Raw genomic sequence first — 24,015 nt, forward strand, 5'->3', positions numbered from 1 at the left:
GAATGAATGTTGGAAATGCTGAGCCAAAAGGAACAGACCCCAGGGCATTCCCACATCATGTGCATGTATGTGCCCAACACTTTGTGAGGACAGAACCGACATAGTGGGCTCTGAGTGATCCGGATCTGGCAGCATCGTCTTGGGGATAAATAGTATCTTTGTATCAGCTTATAGTGAATTAACTGCTGATTATAATTACAGGATGTTAGTGGAATATTACTCCACTCTCTGCCAGTTGATACTGAGCCCAAAATCTTTAGTATCTATATTCCAGACAAGAACATTGCCTGTGGGTCCAGTTAGTCTTCCTTGTAGCTCATTATATATTCGAGACACAAAACCTTTTTTAACCTTTGCCATGTTCAAGAGATGCATTAGGGGATGAGTTAATAGGGTTTGATTCCATGGGACACCATATGTAGCATTGCTGTGCACAACTGTAGATAAAAGAAGAAAGAGGTGCCGGGCAAATTATAGATTTGTCTAAGTTCATGAAACGATCTAAGACAATCTTCATTATACATATCCGACAAACTATGAACTCCCTGATTTTGCCAAGAGGAGAAAATGATTGGTTCACCACCTACAAGTAATAAATTATTTCTAAAAATTGGGGCCACTTTATATCCCATTTAACTGATTGGGCTGTTATTGCAAACTAGAATTGAGTTTGGTACTTGTACTTGAGTATTTCCATTTCCTGCTACTTTATACTGACTTTATACCATCAGAGCTGAAGGAGCATTTTAAATATATTTATTTTATCTGCAGTCAGATGAATAAAACACTGATTCTGTTGAATGTTGGATCAGATAATCAGCCTGATAACTGGTTGAATAGTGTACAGTATATACACACATGTAAAAATATGTAACAGCAGCAGGACCGGTAGCTGCTCCTCTGTTGGAGGAGGAACCTGAGGAGCACTGCCAGAGCCCCACAAAATGACCTCCAGCAGCTCCTGGTGTGCAGGTTCCTGACTCCATGAGGGCCCGACGTCCTCTAGAGGGACCAGTGCTCACAGCCCAGCACCGTACAGGCTTGTGGGGTCCATACACACTACGGAGTCGCACTACGAGTTGCTGTGATGAAACTCACTCAAGTTGGGTCAGACTGTGATTTGAATGTTTGACTTTGATTTTGGATCCAGCCCTCGATGAGTTGATGCTTCTGGTTTCCACTGACCGTTGTCACGTCGTACAATGTACATCAGTAAAGATTTCCAGCTCGAATAATTCATTCGTTAAGACCTGATGTGTGATTAAAGTGTCCCTCAGTGTGTGTGAGCAGTGCACAGAGTGCCCCTTTAATAAACCAAACTCAAAGACCATTAGCCACATTTACTGCCTCTTCCTTTTTGCTGCTGTTCAGCTCAAGTTTCTGATGTTGGTCTTCTTCAAAGTATTTCACATTTTACTCCTCTGGATGATTTGAGCCCCTTGTTTATGACTGCAGTTGTTCAGTTTGGCCTGAGGGTGGCGCCAAAAACGGTTATCTGAACCAATAAGGAGGCTGTTTTACTTCATAGTGTCGACAGCAGAGTTTTGGTTTGATACCTGACACCTGTTACAGATGCCAAACATTCACATTTAAGTATTTCTACTACAACTGCTACAAACACAAAAACTACAACCAGTCATCAGTTTAAATATCACTTAGTGTTTCCTGTTGTTACAAACCTGTAATGTTGATTAAACAGCTGCCACAGTGAGTCATGAAGACTAAGGTGGGACAAACTCAAAGCACAGGTCAGACTTTCTGTAAACACATTATATATTTGACTTGAAGCTCGAAGTGTCTCTCAGTGCTGAGACGCTTCAAAATATCACACACACAAATAACAAATGCAGTCAATTACTCAGTGCACATTACATGACCGTGATCTTCTACAGTGACACGACCAACTGGATTACAGCAAAGTAATCTAATTACATTGGGATTACTTCAAAATCAACACATGACAATATATTGCACCTTGTCATATAAACTGGACCGCACATGTTCTGCACATGGAGGTGGGAGTGATGGTGGTACTGGCAGGAATGGGACGGCGGTCCAGGGAACTGCTGCTGGTTCGGTTCCTGCCTTGACCCTGTGCAGCATGTGGGCTCCTCTTTCTCTCGACTGTCACCATCCAAATAAATATATTATTATATTTAAAAGACGAAACAAGTGTAATCAAGCGATTCTTATATTTCCATCTTCTTTTCATTTCATCCTCTCAGTTCCAGCTGCTGTTGACAGATTTCAAATCATTATAAAAATCAGAAACCTGTTACAATCACTCCATAATTAACTGGAACATTAGTGAATTCTCAGGACTGATTATACAGAATAATTTATATTTACAGAATAATTTAGATTCACACAATACTTTTTGGACCCAGTGTGTTTTTACAGCCGCTGATCACTTGTGAGTATTTTAAGGGACTAACTCAGAGGATCAGATGGAAGATTTGAGCTGATGGTGAACTAGAAGATGTTCTTCACCATCAGCTCATTTCTGGACCACATTACATCTTCTAGGATGTGTTTCTAAGATCTGTAACATCTTCACGTCTCCGGCCAGTTAAAGTGTGTTTTTGTGTGGTAAAGGCTTTGGTCCCTGTTGTGATGATGATGAAGGGTCATCGTCTCAGACCCTCCCGACTCTTTCAGGCCATTTCCTGCAGCGCTGTGTTGGTCTTCACCCTCTCTGTTGTTTGGTTCCTCTGGGTTTCCATTTCAAAGTGATTTGGCCTCATCTCTGCTTCTTTCTTCTTACAAAACTCTGACAACATGAAAACCAACATGTGTCTGTGGCGCCGGCAGGAAGTCAGAGAGACACAGGAGCGGCATAGAGCATCCGGTCAATTTTCAAAATAAAACACCCTGCGCAGACTCCCGATTGTATAAAAACGAAAAATGAGCAGATCAACAAAATCTCAGCAAGTCAACAAAATCGGGCCAAAGGCTCGGTTCTGAAACGTTCCCGCTGAGGTTCACTTTATACATTCATAGTATGACGTCGTGCGGAGAGCAGACGTGACGTCATAGAGCGCGTCTCTCGTGTGGAGGAGGAGGCGGGAAAACAACGGAAGATGGGTGGAGGTCAGAGGCCACATGGATCTATAATAAGACCTTAGATATTTATATATATATAAATAGATAGTTATAAATAGTTATATAATGGATCCATGGGCACACAGCGGGAACACGCAGCATCGCTACCTCTTTGAATTTGTGGCCAGAATGGCATCAAAAAGAACAGGACAACTTGACCTTCGATTATTTTAAAAAAAGAAAAAAACAGGTGAGAAATTAGCTTGGATTTGATTCCCGCCAGACAATTAAATATGTACGAAAATCGGCTGGTGTCAGGTACAGATGAACTAAGCATGTGGACACAAAATCCACTGGTATTGTTCACACAGAAGTGTTATCAATTTCATATCAATTCAGTTTCACTGAAGTTCCTGTCTGTTGTTACTTGTGTAACATTCAGTGCTGCTTCCTGTGTCCACAGAGGCAGAGACAGAGATGAGTGAGCAGTGTGAGCTGAGCACAACTAAGAGCAGAGACGTGTTTCTGCAGCAGCAGACGCGTCACTGGCACCAGAATAACCTCAAAACCAAACACAGCCAACATCTCTATAAAGTGTCAGCTGTGCTCTCTGATGCTTCATTACTCATTTCTGCTGAAGCAAAGATGTGTTGCTCAGTTCAAGTGACACATGTGATCAGTGTCACTGTATTGATCCAACCTCTCCAGCTGCTTCAGACAGACATCTACTGATCTGCACAGACAGTGAATGAGCTCTGATCACTGCAGCCACACAGCGCCACCTGCTGGTCAACCAGGGAATTACACCATCTGAACGTGAGGCAGAAAACACACACACACACAGGAAGTCAACACAAAAATGCCCCAACACAAGAGAAAAGTGAGATTCACTCAGACTAATAACAAAACAAACATCATAAAACAAAACAGCTGAATCTCTGAACAACAGGGACATCTACTCGCCAGTGACGTCACAACGAGCCGACCGCTCAAAACACGTATTTATGACAAAACAAACATCAAAGAGTTCAGATGTATTTCTTACAGTCCGTTATATTTATTGGATCAGCTCAGAATATTTTCTACATGTAAATAAATACGTTATTGGACCAGTTAGACTCCATGTAGCGCTGCAGCGGCTCAGCCAATGGCAGACTGTTGCTGGGACAAAAACACACATAGCAACGGGTCATTTAGCCAATTAGCGTCGTCACATTCGATAAGCTTGGGACGCTGCCGTTAAGTATCCTAGCAACCAGAAACAAGCGTCTGAAATCGAGATGGCGGCGTCAAGTAGACAAGAACAAGAGCACACAGGGCTTCAGCTGCCCACAGACTCTGTAAAGTGTCTCTTGCTGAACCCTTTCGAAAGGAGAACTTTAGGGGGAAACTTCGTGTTAAAGAACTTGGACCTGAGAAGCCCGGTCTGAGTTTAACACAGCAGACGCATGAGAAAGGTAAAGTGTCCCAGAGGAGCCTCTCTCTGAATCGGTGCGACAGGAAGGCTCGGCTAACTGGATGTAGCTTTGCAAATGCAGTATTCTGCTTCCCGTGTTTACTTCTTAAAATGCCGGGGACAGATACTACATGGACTGTAACAGGAGCTAGAGACCTAAAACTTTTGTCAGAGCCGATTAAAAAACATGAATGCTCGAAGGTTCACATGAACAACGCTGTCAAGCTAGCCGTGCTAGGCGGGACTAGCATAGCTGCTAGCTGGATGAAGGACACAGGACTGCGGTGAGAAAACACAATGAAGAGGTGGACATGAACACACATATTTTATCCAAGATCATTGATTGTGTGAAATTGTGTGGAGCTTGTGAGCTGGCATTGCGAGGCCACGATGAGACAGCATCCTCCGACAGAAAACTACTCTTCCTGAGGGACAACGGGGGAAACTAATCGCCCAGGTCTGTGACGGAGCTGCCGTGATGAGAGGAGCCACAGGTGGCGGCAGCGCGAGGTTCAACACGTTTACGGGAGAGTCCACTACTACACTGTTACCTCATCAGCTGAACCTGATGATGCAGCAGCAACATCCCACATCACCAAGGTCTGCACACACACACACACACACACACACACACACACACACACACACACACACACACACACACACACACACACACACACACACACACACTCAAGAACTTTAATTTTGTATTAAGAGTGTTCACTAATATACATCTCATATCATTGTCATTATCTGTCAAACTGTTGATTTCTAAAGGGCCATTAAATAATTACTGTTTATCCCTAAAACAATGGTGTCTTTTGGTTCATTGGGACAGTCACCGAAAGCTTCTGGCACACACAGCCCAGCCTAGAATATTTTTCACCAGCCGCCACTGCATGACTGTCTGAATGAATATGTCTGTTTTTTATTGATTTCTTTAATTGGACAGTTTTTATCAGACAACAATGTGAATACTCTTCATGTGCTTTGTCAAGGTTTTCTTCTTTCTATAATATTAGAATTATATTAGAAGTCACTTTATGGGCTGAAACAGTCCGGCACAGACTGGAACAAGACGCTACATGATTATCTAAGTGAGAAGCATTTAGTACAAAACCCTGCTGATCATTGTGTTTACACAAGGGAAACAGGAAATGAGAAGGTGATCATAATAATATGGGTTGATGATGTAATCATTGCTGCCAGTGATGAAGATGCACTAAAAGTTGTGAAGGAGACGCTCACAGCAAGATTCAAAATGAAAGATTGAGGAAAACTGAGACGTTTTCTTGGCATTGACTTTGAGCTGAGTGATGGATGTGTAACGATGCCACAAAAGAAATGTGTTGAAAAAGTACTTGAAAGGTTTAACGTGCAAAACTGTGAACCTAGAGCGACACCTTGTGAACAGAAACTGAACTACACTGATGATGCAGAAAAGATGAGTGACGTCAGAAAGTCCAGAGAGGCAGCTGGCAGCCTGATCTATCCAACTACATGTACAAGACCCCAACTGAGTTTTGTTGTCAGCAAACTGTCGCAGTATTTTTCTGAGCCAACAGAAGAGCAGTGGACTTCTGTAAAACATCTGCTAAGATATCTGAAAGGCTCAGTTTTCATCATCTCCAGGCTACATACTCCGGGACAATAGGTGGCGGTATGCACCTTTAAAGTCATAAAATCAGAAGAAGAACATGAGAACAGGGAGGAGCCAAGTATGTCATAACACATACACACATATACACACACACACACACACACACACACACACACACACACACACAGATATACACACAGGGAGGAACCCTGAAAGTGAAAGTGTTCAGTCAGACTCCATTTTCAGACGAAGAGCAGAAGGAGAGCAGCTGGAGTCTGAGGCAGGGTGAGTGTTAACAACACATTGTGATTATTTACTGTGACTTTACTTACTGTGAGTCAGTTTTCTCCCTGTGGACTGTGGAGGAAAGAAATGTTGGAGTCAACTCAACACTTTGATTCATCTGTGGACACAAAGTCCTGATTGGCTGAATAATCCTCTTTAAACCTACAGTAACCCAAGAAAACAAGCACAGGTGTGAAGAAAAGTGACCAGGTGGACTTCTGGCTGCTTTTATTATACTGTATAATGTGTGTGTGAAGGGGAGAGAGAGTGTGTGTTACTTCCTGCTCTCTCGGTCTTGTGCGACTCTTGAACAAACTTGTTTCCTGATTCTCGTGTCCTGAGCTCACAGCTACTGTTTCACCTCTCAGACTGACTTCAGAGCAGAAGATGAGTGTTTGTGTGAAGGAGGAGGAGGACAGAGCAGAGTCTCCAGTATCCAGCTGTCTGTCTATGAAGAGTGACCGGTCCAAAGATCCTCCTCTAAACTTCAGTAATGAACCTGGACCATCAGACTCAGAGTAAGACACCTGATACTGACTCATTTATGTGACTTTGTTCTGTTCCCTCTCTCACTGCTGTGCTTTGTTTTGTTGATTTTGTATTTTTATATTAAAAATTCATGTAAAATGTATTTTCTACCTAAATCTAACAGACTTTTCACGGCTCATGTTCCTCTTACTATCTGTGGCAGCTGTCAGTCTCCTAAAAAGCTGTAATCTGATCTAAGAGGACAAACAGAAACTTTGAAAGCTCCTTTTCATCAACAGTAGCAGTAGTTTGTGTGTTTAGAGCTTCTTTTTTTTTTTTTTTTTTTGGGGCTTTTATGCCTTTAATGGATAGGACAGTACAGAGAGTGACAGGAAATGGGAGGCAGAGAGGGGGGGAATGACACGCAGGATGGGGCCGCTCGATGCGGGATTCGAGCTGGGGCCGCCTGCAGTGAGGACTGTAGCCTCAACACATGGGGCGGGTGCTCAACCAACTGAGCTAAACACCGCCCCGTGTTTAGAGCTTCTTAAATGACTTTGTCATCAGAGAATTTCTCAAAGATTCATGAGATATCAACACAAACATGTTGGTGTTTGCAGAGTTCAGTCCAACAGACAGAGAGCAGAGTCTCCAGTATCCAGCTGTCTGTCTATGAAGAGTGACCGGTCCAAAGATCGTCCTCTAGACTTCAGGATGAAACCTGGACCATCAGACTCAAAGTAAGACACCTGATACTAACTCATTTATGTGACTTTTTTCAGTTCCCTCTCACAATGACGTGTTTTGTTCATGTTGTGTTTGTATATTTCAACAACAATGTATTTGCTAACTAACTTTAACAAACCTTTTGGGACTCATGACAGAGAGATCATTCGTCCCATCGTCCTCTTAGTGCTGTCAGTCACGTAAAAAGCTGTAATCTGATCAAAGAGGACAAATAGAAATTGTTAAACTTCTTATTTATGGACCGGAGGAGTTTGCTCCCTCTATGAATTTGTAATTAGACTTTTTTTAAAAAAGTAATCTCATAGTTAAAAGTCATGTCATAGTTAAAGTCACGTCATCGTTAAAGTCATGTCATAGTTAAAGTCATGTCATAGTTAAAGTCATGTCACAGTTAAATGTCACGTCATAATTAAAAGTCATGTCATAGTTAAAGTCATGTCACAGTTAAATGTCACGTCATAATTAAAAGTCATGTCATAGTTAAAAGTCACGTCATAGTTAAAAGTCACGTCATAGTTAAAGTCATGTCATAATTAAAGTCAGGTCACAGTTAAAGTCATGTCATAATTAAAGTCAGGTCATAGTTAAAGTCATGTCATAATTAAAGTCAGGTCACAGTTAAAGTCATGTCACAGTTAAAGTCATGTCATAGTTAAAGTCAGGTCACAGTTAAAAGTCATGTCATCGTGGTCGATCTCAGTTATTGAGAACACTTTTAACTCCAGGTTCAAACTGACTAAACAGAAGAGTTGAAATAACACAAGCAGACATTTTTATTCCAGACTGAAGCTGAATTAATCAGAAAAGTAAAGACAGTTTTACTGTCCTCTGTCAGCTGATCTGAGCTTCAACAGTGTCGACCAAATCTTGATATTTTTAGAAACAATCAACAAATGGTTTCAGTCCTAAAGAAATGTCTTCACAGAGAGAAGAAGAGGAGGCATGTTTCTGTGGAGGAGCAGCCGTCCTGCTGTGTTTCCTGTCAGGACGTCCTGAAGGATCCAGTCTCTACCAGCTGTGGACACTGGTTCTGCAGACAGTGCATCACATCATACTGGGACCAGTCTGCTTCACCAGGACACTCCTCCTGTCCCCAGTGTGGGAAAAGATCCAGAACAGGAGCTGGACTGCAGACAGCCAGTCTGACCAGCACTGTACAAAGTAAGACTATATATCTGTCTGCTGATGTCTTCATGTCTGAACACACTACTTGTTGTTTTAATACATTTGTTATGTCACACATTAACCAATCAGAGAGCTGCTTGTTCTCTGTATGCAGAGATGGAGATGGAGAAGTGTCAGACAGCAGCTTGAGACAAAACAGCACTTTAAACAACAGTCCACATTAGCTTTCCTGCTAACATCTCCTCCTCCTCTAACTTACAAACACACACCTCGTCCTGCAGATCCACTTGTTGAACAAGCCACCGAACAAACATCCAGTGAGGAAAAGTGCACTGCTAACATCTATTTTCAGGCTGCAGCAGATGCTAATTAGCTGCTCAGTGTCAGCACATTAAACAGCTTAAAATGTAACCTGCTTCATTACAATACGTTCATTTAGCTGACGTTTTTATCCAAAGAGACTGAAAATAACTGACTGAACCATGTGGATACAACATGAGTAGATCACATTCATCAATTATGCTAAAATGGTTCAAGAGCTACAACTAGAAGCAATAAGAGATCAAGAGAGAGATTGTTTTTATGGACCGAGGTGCCGTCTGAACAGGAGAGTTTCAGTCTGAACAGGAGAGTTTTCAGTCTGAACAGGAGAGTTTTCAGTCTGAACAGGAGAGTTTTCAGTCTAACAGGAGAGTTTTCAGTCTGAACGGGAGAGTTTTCAGTCTGAACGGGAGAGTTTTCAGTCTAACAGGAGAGTTTTCAGTCTGAAGTTGTGTCAAGTTTCTTCTGTTCTGTTGTCACTGGGGAGTTTGTGTCACTATTGTGGATCCAGGACATCAGACAGTCTGGATCTAGTTGAGCAGTAGCTGGTCCTCCCTTGTAGTGAGGGAATAACAAGCAGTCAGCAGCAGCAGAGTGTAGTGGACGGGCTGAGGTGCAGGTGGTGGTCATTTACAGGGGCCAACCTGAGATGTTGTCCCTCAAGCAAAGGAGTTGAGTTCAAGAAACAGTGCTGTGCATTAGGGGTGGGGGAAAAAATCGATTCTTAGATGCATCGCGATGCGGACATGGACATTTCTGAATCGATTCACAAATATCAAAAATCGATTTTCTACATATGAATTGATAACGTAATGTTGATGGAACGCAAAAGGCAGAACTCAGAAGAGCAGAAGTGCAGCGCCCTGACAGTTGATGGCGTGCACATAACAAAGACACGAGCGCGAAATCAGACCGGCACCCTCTGCATTAAAAGCTAGCGTATGGAAGCATTTTGGCTTCTGTGAAGTTGAAGGGGAAACGGGACCTGGACAAGAGCAACACAATATGCAACTTGTGTCAAACTAAACTAAAATATCTTGGAAACACAACAGACATGAGAAACCATATTACACGTTTCCACCCAGAGGCCCAGAGGAGGAAGAAAAACATCCGGTTGTAGTTGTAGCCATTTAGAAAATGTGACACAACATTTTGACTTTCCTTTCTGCAGATGTTTAAGTGCCTAAGATCTTTTTTGTATGAAAGCTGTTTTTCCTTGTGGTATACAGCTAAATGTTCTGTTTGTTTTTTGGTGGAGTGAAGTCTTGGATTCTTTATTATTTATTTAATAAGGGAAGCTTTTTATGTTGCTTATGCTGTATTAATTTACTACATGTATGCTGCTACAGGCACACTTTTCTTTTCCTGTTGGTTCTTTGCAAAGCTGGGATATTTGCATCGATAATCGTTTTATCATCGCATCGCAGCCCTCTGAATCGTAATCAAATCGAATCGTGAGGTCCCTAGAGATTCCCACCTCTACTGTGCATAGAGGTGAGCCCAACTAAATCTAGTTGGTACCGCCCCACCTCCGGCACCAGCACCTGTTCCTTCCCCCACGAGAGGAGACACTCCCTGTCCTGAGGACCAGTCTGGGATGCCAGGAATCAGCACACCTGCCGACCCCAATGCCCGTCCCTGCTGGTAGTCAGCCCACAGGGTGGCGTCTCCATGTAGTCAAAGTCCAGACACCAGATATTCACCAGCGACCTCCACTCCCAGGTTGAGCTCCAGAAAGGTGCCCTGATGTCTCTTTCCTGGTTCAGGTGCTGCAGCACCTTTGTGGCTGATTCATAAAGGCTCTTTGAATCACTCTCAGTCTGGCTCCTCCTCTGGGGCTAATTAGCTTTGCGAGACCCTGCCAGGGGCTAATGCCCCCGACAACAGAGCTCCGAGGATCACAGGGACACACAAACCTCTCCACGACGTTAAGGTGGAGAGAAAGACAAAGAAAACAACAAACATGTTCTTATACTGATGTTTTTTAACTTGTAATGAAAAGACCATTGACTGCTGATTGTCACATTGTATTTTTTGTCTCCCACTTTTGTCTCTTTTTTCAGTGAATGTTGGTCTGCAGGAGGTTTTCCATGAACATAAGATCAGTCTGAGGAGGAGATGTGAACGTGTGACTGAAGGAAGTGATGAAACAGGAAGTGATGAAACAGGAAGTGGAACCCTCCTCAACAAGACCTACACTGAGCTCTACATCACAGAGGGACAGAGTGAAGAGGTTAATACCCAACATGAGGTGAGGCAGCTGGAGACAGTTTCCAAGAAGGAGACCTTCAGTGAAACTCCAATCAGGTGCTGCGACATCTTTAAAGCCTCACCTGACCAACAGAGACCCATCAGAGTGGTTCTGACCAACGGCGTCGCTGGCGTTGGAAAAACCTTCTCAGTGCTGAAGTTCACTCTGGACTGGGCAGAGGGCTCCGAAAACCAAGATGTCAGTCTGCTGGTTGTGCTCTCGTTCAGGGAGCTGAACCTGATCAGAGATGAGCAGTACAGTCTTCTCAGGCTGCTCCATGTTTTCCATCCAACATTACAGAAGGTGACAGCAGAGAAGCTCGCTGTCTGTAAACTTCTGTTCATCTTTGACGGCCTGGATGAAAGCAGACTTTCACTGGATTTCAAGAACCATGAGGTCGTGTCTGATGTCACACAGGAGTCATCAGTCAGCGCGCTGCTGACAAACCTCATCGAGGGGAAGCTGCTTCCCTCGGCTCTCGTCTGGATAACTTCCCGACCTGCAGCAGCCAATCGGATCCCTCCTTCACGTGTCGACAGGGTAACAGAAGTACGAGGCTTCACTGACGCCCAGAAGGACGAGTACTTCAGGAGGAGGTTCAGTGATGAAGATCTGTCCAGCAGAGTCATCTCACACATCAAGACCTCCAGGAGCCTCCACATCATGTGTCTGATCCCAGTCTTCTGCTGGATCACTGCTACAGTTCTGGACCACATGTTGACTACAGGCCAGAGAGGAGAGCTGCCCAAGACCCTGACTGACATGTACTCACACTTCCTGCTGGTCCAGACAAAGAGGAAGAAGCAGAAGTACGATGAGGGACGTGAGACGAGTCCACAGGAGCTGACGGAGGCTGACAGGGAAGTTCTTCTGAAGCTGGGGAGGCTGGCGTTTGAACATCTGGAGACAGGAAACATCATGTTCTACCAAGAAGACCTGGAGCGGTGTGGTCTTAATGTCACAGAGGCCTCGGTGTACTCAGGAGTTTGTACAGAGATCTTCAGAAGAGAGAGTGTGATCTTCCAGAAAACAGTCTACTGCTTTGTTCATCTGAGCGTTCAGGAGTTTCTGGCTGCAGTCTACATGTTCCACTGTCACACCAACAGGAACACAGAGGTACTGGAGGACTTCCTGAGAGGACAGAGTCCCTCAACCCTGGATGACTTCCTGGAGAGAGCCATGGAGAAATCCCTCCAAAGTGAGAATGGTCACCTGGACCTGTTTGTCCGCTTCCTTCATGGACTCTCTCTGACGTCCAACCAGAGACTCTTAGCAGGCCTGCTGGGTCGGACAGACAACAGTCCAGAAATCATCCAGAGAGCCATCAACAACCTGAAGAAGATGAACAGTTATGAGATCTCTCCTGACAGAAGCATCAACATCTTCCACTGTCTGACGGAGATGAACGACCACTCAGTCCATCAGGAGATCCAAGAGTTCCTGAAGTCAGAGAACAGATCAGAGAAGAAACTCTCTGAGATCCACTGCTCAGCTCTGGCCTACATGCTGCAGATGTCAGAGGAGGTTCTGGATGAGTTGGACACAGATAAATACAAAACATCAGACGCAGGAAAACAGAGACTGATTCCAGCTGTGAGGAACTGCAGAAAGGCTCGGTAAGTCCAGATGTGATGAACATTAAAAATCCTGGTAAAGCTGAAGCCTTCAGTATTAAAGACAAACACTTTACACACATGCATTATATAAAACCTCAACACGATACATGTTTTCCTCAACAAGTATGAAACCTGCTGATTGAATCAATGATCATCACCAGGCTCAGAGATGAAATGACATGTAGTCGTCTACTTTCCAAAACATTTCCTTCAGCCAGGTGAACTCCACCTGAGACAAATGATCACCCATCAAATGATAATAACTCAATCTTTAGCACTAATTATACTATTGATGCAGTAGAAGACGCTGAATTAATTTAACGGGAGGTGAAAAGCAGACGGAGCGACAGAATAAAATGCATCAAAGAACAAAATCCACACAAACACATAACTGAGGTAAACACATACGAGTGCAGTTACAACCTACAGTGAATTTACATGAAGCTTCATGAATATAAATCAACTCAAATCTGACACGTTTACATTACAGTCATTTGGACACTTTGTCCTGAACATCAGTTTGGTTCATGTTGCTCAAGGACACTCAGGAGGTTCATTTATTGATTTATTTTCTTGATATAAGACTTTTAAAAGCAGTTACAAAGTGCTGTACACACATTAAACAGCAACACAACGATAGAGTCACAAGAAAAAGCAAGTTTTACCCGACAATTACAAATATAAATATAAAGAGCACAGAATGAATCAAACAAACCAAAATCAAACATGAAGATAAAAACATCCACATCAGGGTTAAAAGCAGCTTTATTCAAGTGTGTTTTGGGGGCTGATATAAAACGGGGCAGCGATTCAGCCCCTCTGATCTCCTCAGGCAGGGAAAGTCTGGGGCCTCGTGGGCAGAAGGAGCTCAAGTTTCAAACTACAAACCTTGTGATCAATGACTGACCAGCTCAGGCCGACCAACTGACCACCTGTGCTTTGTGATGCAACATGTATGAATCTGTTTTCACAATAAAGTCTCATTTTATTGTTTTAATGTTCTTTTATCTGTAATCACAGATTTATTGGCTGTCGACTCTCTGAGAGTCACTGTGAAGTCGTGGCCTCAGCTCTGAAGTCCAACCCCTCCCATCTGACAGAACTGGACCTGAGTTACAACGAGCTGCTGCAGGATTCAGGAGAGAAGCTTCTCTGTGCTGGACTGGAGAGTCCAAACTGTCGACTGGAGGTTCTGAGGTCAGTTCATGTGTTTCTGTGTAGATCTATAACATTTAAATCAGAACAGAAGTTTTACATTTCCTTCAGTTCACTTGTTTTCTGGGTTTGTCTGAGCTCAAATCACAACAACTCAGTTTAAAGTTTGACAGTCTGAACAGTTTGACTGCAGATTATATATTTATATCACACACACACACACACACACACACACACACACAGAGAGAGAGATTTAAATCTCTGAAAAGAAAGTGTTGAATGTTTGAAAAAAGGATGTTGGATGATGTTTAAGTCACGTTGGACAGAAGACACCTCCTCTCATGTATTTATGTGCTCTTCATTGGATAACAGTGTCTCTTTATTTCAATGTTAAAGGATTATTACGTACCTTCTTCATGTATTCTTACTGTAGTTAAGTGCAGTTAAAATGAATCACATGACAACTATGTCCCAATGATTTATAATAATATATAATTATTAATAAATATATAATAATAAAATTGTTGTTGTCACATGTTTAAATCCATTTGAATATTTACTTGGAATATTTATTATTTACATTATTTTATTTGACTGTGTGAAACTCTGAAGACAAACTTTAATAACATGAAAATATTACACTGCTGATGAATTTTAAGTGCGACACAATTATCTCACACATACTGTTGTTGTTCTCACATGTTTAAATCCATTTGAATATTTACTTTAAACCGGTTAATACTTTGAAAACATTATTCAAACTGTTTAAATCTTAGTTTTCATGTCATCAGCTCTGAAGGGGATTTGACCACATAGATTCTGTCCTGATTCACACTGAGCATCTTGTTCTGCTTCATATTTAAAACATATCTAATATAACATCAAACATTCAGCACTGTTTTATTCTCCATCAACCTCTTCATCATTGATTTGCACTTTTCCTTCTTGCTTCTGAAAGTAAAAACACAAACGTTGTGTTTTCTTCTGTCAGACAACAACAAACGTGTGTTTGTTCCAAACCTTTCTGATGATATGTGACGTCTGTACTGACTGAAAAACTTCAGCTCAGGATGACTTTTATCTGAAAGCTCCTGTTGCTGAGAGAGTTGATCTTTGAGTCTCGTTCCCAACCCGTCAAATACTGACGCTTTGGGACGGCGGCCGACCCGACCTACAATCCCAAAGCGTCAGTATTTGACGAGTTGGAACGAGACTGAAAATTCAACTATCTTAATAACAGGAGCTTTAAATAGTAGAATCAAATGTTCCATCAGTTTCTGTGGGTTTTTATTTGGCTGCACAACATGAGTTTGTATAGATGGAGCCTCTGGTGGAGCTGCAGAGTTTAAGAGGTGACGTCACTACGTCTTTATTGAAGCAGCAGCACGTTGTCATTAATATTAATGAGAGCTCTGTTTCACTTTGTGTGTTTGACAGTGTTGAACCTGCATCCTGTTGGGTTCAGGTGTTTGGAGCTTCATTTTCTAAACGTCTACATCCTGAACCTTCTTCAGCTCTGAACAGATTATTAAACACTGAATGATTTCAAGCAGGAACATTAAAGTCTTTTAAACTGACATCATTTATTCTTTATTCAGATTGAGTTGGTGCAGTTTGTCAGAGATCAGCTGTGCTTCTCTGGCCTCAGCTCTGAAGTCCAACCCCTCCCATCTGACAGAACTGGACCTGAGTGTCAACAAGCTGCAGGATTCAGGAGTGAAGCTTCTCTCTGCTGGACTGGAGAGTCCAAACTGTCGACTGGAGACTCTGGGGTCAGACACCATTTTTTACTTCTGTGCTCAGATGAATATGATGTGAAAGTTGTGTTGACACTAAACTGCAGACATCAGGCTGATATTATACTGATCCACACTGAGTATCTTAATGCTGAAGTCTGTTTTCTTCTTCTGTGGTTTAGTCCATTGACTGTGGCAGAGCAATGTTGAGCTGCACATTTAAAACCTTCATATAACAACATGAATAATTCACTCTGAACATCCTCAACTATTGATTTTCATCTTGGATTACAAATCATGTTTTTTAAAATGTTTTTTAATGTGATGAGAAAAATACATACTACAATGAAAAGTTAAATAATCTCTATTTTAACTATCAGACAATAACAAATATGTTCAGAATCGTCTTTTTACAACATTTTAATGAAGCTTTGTGACGTTTATACTGACTGAATATTTAAATTGTGAAGTTTCATCATTTATTCTTTATTCAGATTGGACAGATGCAGTTTGTCAGAGATCAGCTGTGCTTCTCTGGCCTCAGCTCTGAAGTCCAACCCCTCCCATCTGACAGAACTGGACCTGAGTCACAACAAGCTGCAGGATTCAGGAGTGAAGCTTCTCTCTGCTGGACTGGAGAGTCCAAACTGTCGACTGAGGACTCTGAGGTCAGTTCATGTGTTTCTGTGTATCTATAAAATGTCATTAATTTACATGTTTTGCTCTCTCTCTCTCTCTCTTGCTCGACCACACACTCTCCACACACAGCACACGTCTGGTTGTTTATCTCAACAAGGAAACTAGCTTTACTTGAGAAAGGCTGCAGGCAGCGAGACAGAAGACTGCTGAAAGGCAGAAAGTGAAATGTTACTTCAGAGCGTGGAGGACGAGACGACTCTGGCTGTTCCCACTGACCAATCAGTGGTCTGCAGTGTGTTAGCTCCACCTTTTAGCGTGGGATCAGTGCATCAGTGAAGCTAAACGTGTTCATAGCTGTTTCAGACAGCCAAAGGTGGAGCCAAGAGCTGCTGGAGGCTCAACAATGGTTTAAATATGGAGGTAACTTCTCACATGTTCTCTCCTGGAAGACATTGGTAGTGTTTCACTCAGTTCATATTTCAAAGTGACAGAAATAGTTGTGTAACAAATGAAAAAGAGCTGAGAGGGAAGTTGAAACCTGGGCTCTATCTCACCTGCACTCAGCTCACCAATCACAGAGTGAGGAAGGTGTTAATGTTTGTTTGTCACTTTTGTAAAGTGACAGAAGTTGTTGGACACAGACCCCCTAATCTGACATCAGAAAGGTGTGGCCCCCCGCAGAGATTTAAATCTCTGAAAAGAAAGTGTTGAATCTTTGAAAAAAGGAGGTTGCATGATGTTGAAGTCACGTTGGACAAAAGACACATGAGTGTGATGTAATTAGGGATGTAACGGTATGAAAATTTCACACCACGGTAATAGTGACCAAAATTATCACGGTTATTGGTATACCGCGGTATTTTTAAAATGTCTTCAAAATGTTGAAAAAACACTGATACACTGATAAATTGAAATAATTTCACCAAGATTTATATTTAAATAGATTTATTATATATTAAAAGGGTTAGGGTATAAGCAGCCTGTTTTTGAAACGCGTCCTGTAATGTCTGCGTTACAGAGGTAGAATGAGATGTACTGGCAGTAACACTCGATTGGCCAGCAGACCCTCTCTGTGAAAAAAATGAATAGAAAATGTCATTATTAATTATTACTGTCATTGTTACTTAATACTAAGGGTGCAACCAACAGATCACAAAACTCACAATCTAGATCATATCACTTTTGTGAGAAACAGGTTGGATAATCTTTTAGATCAAAACAAAAAGGATTATTGTTAAATTAATTATAAATACTCTATTTTGGCTCTTATCTCTATCTAGACACTTGTTATATTCACCATTTTATATTATTCTTTATATATAGTCTATTCTACAAATAATCCACAAGTATTATATATTTCTGATATTACTTATATATATTGGCTGTCTGTCTCTGTCTGCTTGCTCTTCTGTTGTCAATGGACTCGGTCAATCTGATTGGTCTAATGGCTGCTGAGCCACAGGTGGACGCTGCTCCGGTGAACGGAGCTGAGATGAAAGTCAGTCATCTCAGTCAGTTTGCATTCACTAACTCAGTCCACCCAGTACGTGTTTGTCTCAAATCCTCCTCACTGCAGCTCTGCATCAATGTTTGGGGAATTATTAGGTCGACTTTAAAAAGTAAAATCTACAATTAATAAGCGGTTCAGATAACGTGCCAAATCACGGATCAACTTCGTTCAGTTATACCACTATCTGGTCAGTTTACATTAGTGACAACAGCAAATTAGACAGAGAAAACTCGACATACACACGTCATTCACCCGAGCTTAAGGTTAATTTACCTTGCATTCGCTGAACAGTTGAGGGTGATGGTCGCGCAAATGAGTAAGTAAATTGGATGTGTTGCCGCCCCTCGCAACAACTTTCTTCTTGCAGCTCCTGCAGATAGGGCTGCCATCCTCTACCAGCTGTCCCTGAGCATTCTCATAATAACCAAAATACGCCCAGACTTCAGATTTGGTTCTCTTTGCAGGCGGAAAAATGCCTTGAGGGCCGCTACTATCACGTCCCCCCTCCGCCATGTCTTCTTCACTACATAACAAGCGCACGTTGCACGCTGCGCCTGCGTAGGGAGACTTGGATAAAGTATCTCCCGAGTTTTCCACACCGTGGTTATCGACCGCGTCGGTTACCATGGTAATTAAAACTTAAACGGTAACCTTCACCGTCAGGAATTTTACCGTGGTTTACCGTGACACCGGTAACCGTTACATCCCTAGATGTAATCTCTGATTCAACACACTGCACGTGTTGAATGTGTGAAACTCTGAAGACAAACTTTAATAACATGAAAATATTACACTGCTGATGAATTATAAGTGCGACACAATTATCTCACACATACTGTTGTTGTTCTCACATGTTTAAATCCATTTGAATATTTACTTTAAACCGGTTAATACTTTGAAAACATTATTCAAACTGTTTAAATCTTAGTTTTCATGTCATCAGCTCTGAAGGGGATTTGACCACATAGATTCTGTCCTGATTCACACTGAGCATCTTGTTCTGCTTCATATTTAAAACATATCTAATATAACATCAAACATTCAGCACTGTTTTATTCTCCATCAACCTCTTCATCATTGATTTGCACTTTTCCTTCTTGCTTCTGAAAGTAAAAACACAAACATTGTGTTTTCTTCTGTCAGACAACAACAAACGTGTGTTTGTTCCAAACCTTTCTGATGATATGTGACGTCTGTACTGACTGAAACACTTCAGCTCAGGATGACTTTTATCTTAAAGCTCCTGTTGCTGAGAGAGTTGATCTTTGAGTCTCGTTCCCGACCCGTCAAATACTGACGCTTTGGGACGGCGGCCGACCCGACCTACAATCCCAAAGCGTCAGTATTTGATGAGTTGGAACGAGACTGAAAATTCAACCATCTTAATAACAGGAGCTTTAAATAGCAGAATCAAATGTTACATCAGTTTCTGTGGGTTTTTATTTGGCTGCACAACATGAGTTTGTACAGATGGAGCCTCTGGTGGAGCTGCAGAGTTTAAGAGGTGACATCACTGCGTCTTTATTGAAGCAGCAGCACGTTGTCATTAATATTAATGAGAGCTCTGTTTCACTTTGTGTGTTTGACAGTGTTGAACCTGCATCCTGTTGGGTTCAGGTGTTTGGAGCTTCATTTTCTAAACGTCTACATCCTGAACCTTCTTCAGCTCTGAACAGATTATTAAACACTGAATGATTTCAAGCAGGAACATTAAAGTCTTTTAAACTGACATCATTTATTCTTTATTCAGATTGGAGAGCTGCAGTTTGTCAGAGATCAGCTGTGCTTCTCTGGCCTCAGCTCTGAAGTCCAACCCCTCCCATCTGAGAGAACTGGACCTGAGTGCCAACGAGCTGCAGGATTCAGGAGTGAAGCTTCTCTCTGCTGGACTGGAGAGTCCAAACTGTCGACTGGAGACTCTGAGGTCAGACACCATCTTTTACTTCTGTGCTCAGATTAATATGATGTGAAAGTTGTGTTGACACTAAACTGCAGACATCAGCTGATATTATACTGATCCACACTGAGTATCTTAATGCTGAAGTCTGTTTTCTTCTTCTGTGGTTTAGTCCATTGACTGTGGCAGAGCAATGTTGAGCTGCACATTTAAAACCTTCATATAACAACATGAATAATTCACTCTGAACATCCTCAACTATTGATTTTCATCTCAGATTACAAATCATGTTTTTTAAATGTTTTTTAAAGTGATGAGAAAAATACATACTACAATGAAAAGTTAAATAATCTCTATTTTAACTATCAGACAACAACAAATATATTCAGAATCGTCTTTTTACAACATTTTAATGAAGCTTTGTGACGTTTATACTGACTGAATATTTAAATTGTGAAGTTTCATCATTTATGCTTTATTCAGATTGAGGAGCTGCAGTTTGTCAGAGATCAGCTGTGCTTCTCTGGCCTCAGCTCTGAAGTCCAACCCCTCCCATCTGAGAGAACTGGACCTGAGTGAAAACAAGCTGCAGGATTCAGACGTGAAGCTGCTGTCTGAACTTGTGGAGAGTCCAAACTGTCGACTGGAGACTCTGAGGTCAGTAGAGAGTTGGAGTCAGTCCATGCTGGTTTCAGCAGTATTGTAATAAACACAGTCAGTATCAGAGTAAAGATCCAGCATTTCCTGCTTTCCTCAGTGAAGCTGTGAGAGGAGAACGGTGACAGGCTTCAGGATTGGACAGAAAGAGATAGAGGGGGAACAGTCAGCCAATCAGAGGAGCCAGAAGCTTGTTGTGATCGTGTGTTTGAGTTGAAGTGAAGACGACTGTTGTTGTTGTGTTCATGTGTACAGGAAGTAAAGCTGGATCACAGCTGACAGCATCACAGGATGTGTAGAGACAGTGTCCTCATCCATCAAACTGTTGTAGCATCAAATCTCTGTTCTCTCATTTCAACACTGAACAACTGATCAGTCCATCTTTGTCACAGCTCTCAGGTCTACGGTGGCCCTGAAGGTCAAAACACAACAACATCCCACAAAACATCAAACTGTCACCAGAGACTCTGGTTCTGTCCAATAACAAACAAGAACGCCGTCCCACCTTTTCCATAATCTGAAGTGTGGTTGTGTTTTGACCTTCAGGGCCACCGTACAGATCGCTCTGACGGAAGCCTGCACATCACTGACTCTTATTTCAGAGAACCGCGGTTACATTTAGTAACCATGTGGTCTCCTCACAGACCAGAACCTCTGCTGAAGTCCAGTAACCACAGCTGGTGTTGACTGTTCAGTCTCTGTGTGAACATGTAGGAGCTTTAACATCAAATATTTATCTGTCCGTCTGTCTTTAGTTTTATCCAGATGTTTTTACAACAGACTCCATATTTACATGTTTGTAATATTTAAAGCAGATGAAATGTTCAGGTGTGACTGAGACTCTGGTTTTTAACAGCAGTGAATCATCATCAGAGTGTTTCTGCAGTGATGATGCGTTCAGGGACTCTGAGCAGTTTATTTCACTGTGTGCTTGAGTGAAACCTGCAGAGTAAACACACTTGATGTGTCTGCAGGTCTGTGAGCTTCACTCCAACACGTTAACATGAGCTGAAAGGAAGCTGGCTACGCTACACAGCCGCTCCACTTGTGGTCTGAACAGGACTGAAGTCCTGCTGGTCTTTATATCACTGACTGACAGCTGATGGAGGGAGTCTCTGTAGACACTCATGTATCACTTCTGCTGTCTCTCTGCTTCTCTCGTCAGCTGGAGGAGGTGATCTCTGTCAGAGTGAGTGGTGAGAAAGGTGGAGGTGTTGAGAGGATCAGCTGTGTCCTGATGATCCAGAGAGGTTGAAGCAGCACCATCAGCTGGTGGGTGGAGAGGCTCTGACTGGGCGGAGAGGAGAGCTTCATCCAGCAGCGACTGACGGACCAATCACAACACGTGGAGATGATGTCAGTGCTGCAGTGTGAACTGCTCTGAGATCAGCTCCACTGTCCAGTCCAGCATCGTCCCTGTTTCCTCTGGATGTGACAGAGTGTCATCAGTGTCTCTGGACTGCTCTGCTGCATCTGCCAAGCAGCCGTCACGTCAGGAGCAGACACAATAATGAGTTAATTACTTGTTAACAGAGACTTGATGTTCTCTGCAGTCAGGTGGGAAAATATGTGCATATATCAGCGTCGCCTAAAAGGCCAAAATCCAATATTGTTGATCCGTTGTGTAAATCTACAGTCATTTAAAGTGAGCACAGGTTAAACTAGTGTGAACGAGTGTAAAGTCTGTGGCTCTCTGTTTCTCTTTGTGTCTCACCTGCTCACTGTTGAACGACACAACTGTTGTTCATCTTCACTTCATCCTGAATCTTGGAGGTTGATGTCAGAGTGCTGAAGTCTGCACTTTAAGGATCTTTCTCATCACTGCTGGATCATATTTCTGTGTATTGTTCTTTTTTCCTGCCTTTCTTATACCAAGTGTCTCGGTCCTGTGGTTTGTGTCATTATGTGTGTTTTATAGGTGTTTTCTGCTCTTGTGTTGTCTTCGGCCCGTTCTCCAGTGTTCTGGTTTCCCTCCTTCAGGTGTTTTTCCGTTCCTTCCCCTCACCTGTCCTTTCCCCGCCTCCCTCCACCTGCAGCTCCTCCCCTCGTTAGTGTGTGTGTGTAGTCTTTGTGCTCCTCTGGTCTTTGTCAGATGGTCCGTTTCCTCCCGTGAGAGCGAGAGCGAGAGTTCTTGAGCCTGGTGGGGCAGCTCAGGGCGTCCGCCCTTTTCTACCCATTGTTGTGGGTGGAGCTTGGTGAGCGGCAAGAGGTGGGAGGAGCAGGACTCTGGAGGAAGGAGGACGTGAGAGAGAGAGAGAGAGAGAGAGAGAGAGAGAGAGAGAGAGAGAGAGAGAGAGAGAGAGAGAGAGAGAGAGAGAGAGAGAGAGAGAGAGAAAGAAAATAAACAAAATAAAATAAAGTGCTCATGTGTATTTAGTGCAGGCTTGTGTGTATTTGTGTCTTAAGTGATCTATTTGTGTTCTATTCATATGTTCATGTATCCGTGTGAGTGTTTGGTGGTCTGTGTTGTGTGTTTTTGTGTGGAGTTACTCGGCCATAGAAGAGGGGGGGATCAGGGGATGGGGAGGGGGGGCTTCAGCTGGAGGATGAATGACAGGGGGGTGTTGACAGTTTGTTTGGCTTCTTGGATGGTTCTCTGGAGGGCAGGATTGTTTATTGCTGTACTTAAATATCTTCGGGCTATTGCTTGGTGTCTCTGTCTGATGGTCTGGATGCCGGTTATTCTGTGAATGTAGTGGTTGCTGATATAGTTTGGGAGACGGTGAGCCAGTTTTAGTGCTTTATTTTGTATTACTTGGAGACGTTGTATCTGGTTGTCGGTGAGGGTGATCCAGGCGGGGACGGAGTATTCGAACAGGGGTCGGATGTAAGCTAGATAGACTTTGATTATTGTTGAGGGTGATGCGCCATGTTTTCCACAGAGGGCTTTGAGATGGTTCAGTCTGATGTTTCCTTTTTGTTCCAGTTTTGTGATGAATTTGGTCCAGGTCATGTTGCTTTGAAAGGTTACTCCGAGGAAGGTTGCTTCGTTGCTGATGCTGATTTGTTGATTGAATAATGAGAGATTAATGTTATTGCGCTGTAGGTGTTGATTTTTGGTGAAGATGACACATTGGGTTTTGACGGGGTTGAGTTTGATGCGCCACATGCTTGACCAGGTTTCTATTTCTGTTATGCAATGCTGGAGTTTATTGGCTGCTAGTTGTGGAGATTTTGAGCTGGACCAGTAGCAGAGATCGTCGGCAAACTGAGAAACTTTGGCTATGGTGGCTGGGGGGTAGTAGATGTCTGAGGTATAGATGAGAAATAGAAGTGGACTGAGAACTGCGCCTTGTGGTACTCCTGCTTGGGGGGTGAATGGTGTTGAGATGGCTGAGTTGACTTTGACCTTGATGTGACGGTTGTTGAGGAAGCTGGAGATGATGGATTGGGTGGGTTTGGGGAGTTTGAGGTTGGTGTCCAGTAATCTGTATATGAGACCGTTATGCCATACTTTGTCAAATGCTTTTTCAATGTCGAAGAATATTGCTGTCCGTTTCCTCCCGTGTT

The 24,015-nt window shown here is 42.7% G+C and overlaps 1 protein-coding gene across 1 annotated transcript; it reads left to right on the forward strand.

Moving 5' to 3' along the window:
- Positions 1-4,355: 4,355 nt before the first annotated feature.
- LOC140993372 (NACHT, LRR and PYD domains-containing protein 3-like) lies at positions 4,356-22,611 on the forward strand. Its single transcript, XM_073462795.1, has 11 exons — positions 4,356-5,098; positions 6,752-6,901; positions 7,472-7,591; positions 8,524-8,759; positions 11,108-12,911; positions 13,932-14,108; positions 15,665-15,838; positions 16,297-16,470; positions 19,702-19,875; positions 20,332-20,505; positions 21,671-22,611. The coding sequence occupies exons 1-11, from the start codon at positions 4,977-4,979 to the stop codon at positions 21,681-21,683; spliced, it is 3,318 nt and encodes a 1,105-aa protein (XP_073318896.1). The 5' UTR covers positions 4,356-4,976; the 3' UTR covers positions 21,684-22,611.
- The last annotated feature ends 1,404 nt before the right edge of the window (positions 22,612-24,015 follow it).

Source organism: Pagrus major, chromosome 1 (genome assembly GCF_040436345.1).
Source record: "Pagrus major chromosome 1, Pma_NU_1.0".
Taxonomy (NCBI): Eukaryota; Metazoa; Chordata; class Actinopteri; order Spariformes; family Sparidae; genus Pagrus; species Pagrus major.

Excerpts from the sequence above, each read along its gene's own strand:
- LOC140993372 (XM_073462795.1), top strand. The coding sequence starts at position 4,977 with ATGAGAGGAGCCACAGGTGGCGGCAGCGCGAGGTTCAACACGTTTACG. Across the intron at positions 8,760-11,107 it reads TCTGACCAGCACTGTACAAA|TGAATGTTGGTCTGCAGGAG; the intron begins GTAAGACTATAT and ends CTCTTTTTTCAG. Across the intron at positions 15,839-16,296 it reads TGTCGACTGGAGACTCTGGG|ATTGGACAGATGCAGTTTGT; the intron begins GTCAGACACCAT and ends TTCTTTATTCAG.